The sequence below is a fragment of the Mus caroli genome, chromosome 7 (genome assembly GCF_900094665.2).
Source record: "Mus caroli chromosome 7, CAROLI_EIJ_v1.1, whole genome shotgun sequence".
In the NCBI taxonomy this organism is placed as follows: domain Eukaryota; kingdom Metazoa; phylum Chordata; class Mammalia; order Rodentia; family Muridae; genus Mus; species Mus caroli.
Genome location: NC_034576.1, coordinates 143453430 through 143458738, shown reverse-complemented (window position 1 = coordinate 143458738; position 5309 = coordinate 143453430). Strand labels below are relative to the sequence as shown.

General features: G+C 46.6%; 1 protein-coding gene across 8 annotated transcripts in view; it reads right to left on the bottom strand.

Moving 5' to 3' along the window:
* Positions 1 to 5309, bottom strand: part of Phrf1 (PHD and ring finger domains 1) — a 34165-nt gene that overhangs the window by 5216 nt on the left and 23640 nt on the right. For all 8 annotated transcript variants that reach the window (XM_021167740.2, XM_021167741.2, XM_021167744.2 and 5 more), the window contains 4 exons: positions 2389 to 2516; positions 1069 to 1250; positions 826 to 945; positions 262 to 416 (listed from right to left, as the gene is read on the bottom strand). In XM_021167740.2, the coding sequence (XP_021023399.1) occupies positions 262 to 416; positions 826 to 945; positions 1069 to 1250; positions 2389 to 2516 (585 nt within the window). The remainder of the gene's footprint in view (positions 1 to 261; positions 417 to 825; positions 946 to 1068; positions 1251 to 2388; positions 2517 to 5309) is intronic.

The following is a 5309-nucleotide window of genomic DNA, read 5'->3' as shown; positions in this document are numbered from 1 at the left end:
GGAGCAGATAGAGGCATCTTCGACCATGATGGTTCATGGGGCACTGTGCACTAAGCATCTGAACTGTCCTAGAAATGGCACACTCACTTAACTATGCAAGCCTTGGAAGACCCTGACAGAACTCACACTGGTTATGTTCTTAGCAGTGTTGCCCCCAGTTCAGGTCAAAGTCTGAGAACCTCTCCAACTCATTCGTTTCTAAGACTGTGATTTTACATTCCCAAGTCAATGAGGAAGGACAGTAACCCCATGGGTGCTCACCTGCCCTCTTGGCGCTGAGAGAGCCATCCCGGTGTATGACAACATCAGCACTGCTCATCATCAGGAGGCTCTGGCCAGACAGGATGCTTCCCAACAGGTCAGGAACGGGGGCCTCCTCCACGCTGGGCTCTGGGGCCACAGCAGGGAGCTGCCTCCTGTAGACAGACCAGAGAGTGGTTCTGCTAGCATGTTCCTCTGTATTCCCAGCCATGAGCTATTATCACGGGGATCAAGTGTGTGGGGAGATCACCTATAACATATGTATGCCCCAGGCATGAGCTGGCAGTGAAGTTATTTCCACCGGTTGGTCACTGTGGACCAGGCCTGCTACCTCACCCAAGGACCCTTTCCCTTTTAGAGACTAAGGCCAGTTGGCTAGCAGATGTGCTACTTGACTACTTGACCCCGAGACAATTAGCTTTGACTTAGCACTCGAGCCAACCTCAACTCAAGCACATCACAGCAGGAGTAGCTGCTCAGCCACATCACCAAGGGCCACATGGGAAGGATAAGCGACTTAGCCCAGTGCCCTCACCCACCCCAGATGGTCCTGCTGCCACATACCTAGAGAGCCCCATGGCGACAGGTCTGGCCACAGGCTGGTGAGACTGCAGAGCTGAGCGGGACAGCACTCTCCTCTTGGCACTCAGAGGGGAAGGTGGATCTGCAGACTGTTCTTCATTGCTGGAGGGGACACATGCCAAGGGGACACTGACAGAGCAGACCTATGACACCGACCCAGTGCCACAGGCAGCCTAAGCACATGAGAGGATGAGCTGGGTACTGGGACAGTCAGCACTGAATCACCTGTCAAAAGGGTCCAACTCATAGGCATCTCCAAACAGTGAGAGGGAAGCTGCTCCAATGTCTGCCCTCATCAGTCCCAAGGAGGGCTCCACTGGCTTGTACACTGATGGCATGCTGGTGCCACGGACAGGCCTGCGGAGGCCTAGTGTTCGTGCAATTCGAGAACGAGCTGTGACTTCATTCTGAACCAAAGTGACAGGAAATAAAATTAAATGAATGGCGGGCACGCTGCACTGAAGCAGCCACATGAGGAACAGCTGTAGACTTAACACTACCACGGTTGTAATCATTCTCAGATACGAAAATCAAAGGACCACACTCTGCTTCCTCTAAATTCTGAGTAAGGATTGAACACCCTCAGCTGAGACCTCTCCCCAAGGAGTGTATCCCTCCACACTTCCACCGTGGCCCACAGTCATCGCAGAGGGAGAGAGTGAGCTCAGACTGGCATCTAGGACGGTCTAGAGCTTCCTGGAAACTAGGAAGGAAGAACTGACACTCAGGCCCTTAGGCCTCGGGGCACCAGTGAGTGCCAACCATCACTAAATTCACAACATTATCCTCTATCGAACCTGCTCATACGTCTAATCACTGCCACAAGAATCTGTGCTGACTGTCCAGAACAAATGTTCTAACTACTAAATATTTAATTACAAACATACACTAAGAAACATATTTATCAAGCCCTTGGTCCTGTGAAGGTTCTATGCCCCAGTATAGGGGAATGCCAGGACCAGGAATGGGAGTGGGTGGATTGGTGAGCAGGGGGAAGGGGGAGGGGAAACCAGGAAAGGGGTCAACATTTGAAATGTAAATAAAGAAAATATATAATTAAAAAAAACCATATGGGTAACAAGTATATATGCATATAAAACACATGGGCAAGTGTGTATATGTGTGTATATTCTCCCCACCCCCAGTATCCTAGGTCTATAAGTACCAAATATGCCTTATGGCAGCAGGGCTGAGTGAGAACACAGTACCTGATATGGACACACTGGACACAGCCTTCTCATACACAGGAGGTGCCTTAAGACAGACAGTGACTATCTGTCCTGGGAGCTTTAACTCATCTGCTCCTAGCACAGGACTGACAGCCCTTTGACTCAGCCAGCCCTCTGACGCCTGCTGGCCTTCCCTCTCTGCCTCTTCTTTCAGGGCTCATCATACACAATTCTTAACATACCCTTCTCCAGAGGACCTAGAAGCATACCTACCCACCTCTGAGCTGCAGAAAAACAGCCCTGTGGACACTTCCTGCGGCAGGGCCATACAGGGGAGCAAGATTGGTTTATCTGGACACTTGTGCTATGTCCTCACCTTCAGCTTCCTCCCTTTTGTCTTCCTTACACGGTGCTGACGTTTCTTGGCTCTCGTACTCCCACTCTTACTTTTCACAGATGACCTGGACCGAGTTTTCTTTCTTCCCAGCACTTTCTTTCGTCTCCCTAAAAAGAGAACATTGAATGTCTGTGATTCAGAACTGCAGGGCCTTTTCTGGCTAGGGTGAGCAGGTCCTCTGAATTCTATTGGAACAGAGCTTAGGAAGCTAGGGAGAGGGTCTGGGTACCTCAGGACTGTGTGCTGGCTTGAATTTTACATACAACACACACACACACACACACAGAGTTTATTTTTATATTTATGTGTGTGTGGTGCACGCAGGTGACTTTGGAGGACAGAAGTGGGCATCAGCTGCCCTGGCACTAGTTATAGGTAGCTGTGAGCTGTCCAATGTGGGTACTGGGAATTGAACTCAGGTCCTCTTGGAATAGCAGCAAACACTTCTCTTCAATCGAGCTATCTCTTCAGCCCCTGATCTTGAGACAAGAGTCTGGTCTTCTGTAACCCGTGACAGACGGCACAGTCCATAGCTACGGATGACCTTGAACTCTTGAGCTCTCCACCTCTGCTTCACCAGTGCTGTATGCCTGGCTTGCCTAGTTTTTGCTTTATTTTGTTTTGTTTTGTTTGAGACAGGGTTTCTTTGTGTAGCTGTGGCTGTCCTGGAATTCACTCTATAGATCAGGCTGGCCTCAGACTCAGATCCACCTGCCTCTGCCTCCCGAGTGCTAGGATTGCAGGCCTGTGACACCACCACCCAGTGCTGCTTTTTAATTTTATTTACTTTTTTTTAAAAGGTCTTCTTGTTTTTTACTTTCTTTCAAGATTTTTATTTCATGTGTATTGTTTCATCTATATGTATGTTCATGTGAGGGTGTCAGCCCCTTAGAAATGAAGTTCCAGACAGTTGTGAGCTGCCATGTGGATGCTGGAAATTGAACCTGAGTTCTCTGGTAGACCAGCCAGTGATCTTAACCACACAGCCATTTTTCCAACCCCTATTTATTTTTGCATAATTGTCTAGGTCTGTAGCTGGTCTGGAACTCATGGAAATTCTTCTACTTCAGCTTCTCAGGGATTACTAAGGTGGGCACATACCTCACAACATTTTTTTTTTTTTTTTTTTACTATTTTCTTTTCTTTTACGTGCATGTACCTACTTTGTCTACATGTGTACACATAGTGCAATCCTGAGGCATTCAGAAGAGGATGCTGGAGCCCCTATAACTGGAGTAACAGCCAGTCATGAGGAGCCATGTGGGTCCAGGGAACCAATCCCAGGTCCTCTGCCAGAGCAACAAGTGCTGGCAACCTTACTCAGCCTTTCTAGCACTCTCATTTTAATTTTAAAAATTCATTTATTTTTGTGTGTGTGCATGAGTTGGGGAAATCAGAGGACAACTTGCAGGAATTGGCTATTTCCTCCCACCATGTGATCCGGAGATTGTAATCAGGGCATCAGGCTTGTTAGCAAGAGTCTCTATCTGCTAAGATATCACCCACTGTTTTTTTGAGACACTCTCATTGTATAGTGGAGAAGATGACCTTGAACCCTTGATCCTCCTGCCTTTCCCTGGGATTACAGATGTGTGCCAACTTGTCTTGCAGTCTGGGCTACAAGCACTGCCTTGGCTTGGATTTTAAAAAAAAAAGTTTATTTATTTATGTATGTGAGTTCAGTCTCTCTTCAGGCACACCAGAAGAGGGCATCAGATCTCATTACAGATGGTTGTGAGCCACAATGTGGTTGCTGGGAATTGAACTCAGGACCTCAGGAAGAACAGTCAGTGCTCTTAACCACTGAGCCATCATCTCTCCAGCCTGGCCTAGATTTTTTTTTCCCAGAGAAATAAACCTGTAACATTTTAAAGTACTGTGTTCTTGGGGGGAAGGGGATAATCCAAATAGCAACGAAAAGATGGGGTTCTACCTCTCTCAGTAATTAGATTTTTAGAACTGTTATATAAATTACATAAACCCAAAAACAAAACACATGAAAACCAAGAGCTGAAGACAACGATGGCTATAACATGACCGTTCATGGTCAAAGAGAGAGCTCCCCTAGAGACTGGAAGACAGACAAACACTCTGAAGATAAGCTCTTTAAAACAGAAATCAACTGCTAAAGGACCCGTGTGTGTTTTGGTCTAAGCCACCATGTGCTGCCATGACTCTTCAGTCTAGGATTCTGAGAAGCTAGGACTAAACTCACCAGGATATGGCATGGTGTGAAGGGAATACCAGGTAATTAGCAGTTCCGTTTATTTTGAGCTTCTGCTGCCCCTGCTACATGTGGGAGCAAAACTAGGGCAGATATCTTCTGCAGAAACCCCAGGAAGCAGGGATCACAGTGCCCCTCCCTCCTTGGTTGCCCTTTCTATAGCTCCTACAATCCATGATCAACTATAACTGAAAATACCAAGTGGGAAACTGAAGGGAAAAAAAAAAACTCATAAAATTTAAACTGTACTGTTTAGAATAATGTGATAAAAATTTCTGGCATAAAGCTTAAGCGTACAATCTGTAGTTAACAGCAAAGTGAAGGTTGCTTTTTTACATGGGCCAAATCCCAGGGAACAGTAAAGAGAAGGGAGCTAACAAACACAGCCTGACATGAATTTAACTGGGATCTTAATTCAGATAAGCATTCTCATTTTTACTTTGAGACAGGGTCTCATTTGTAGCCCAGGCTAGACTCAAACTCACAATGTAGCTAAGGATGGCCTTGTGCTCCTGATCCTCCTGCATCCACCCCTGCTTGTGTTGGGATTACAAGCACATATCACATACTTTAAATAAAGTAACCTAGCCCCCAGGAACCTGAGGCAGATAGAATATGCTATGAATTCAAGGTTACCCTGGATCACAAAGAGAAAAATCAGTTTTTTTTTTTTTTT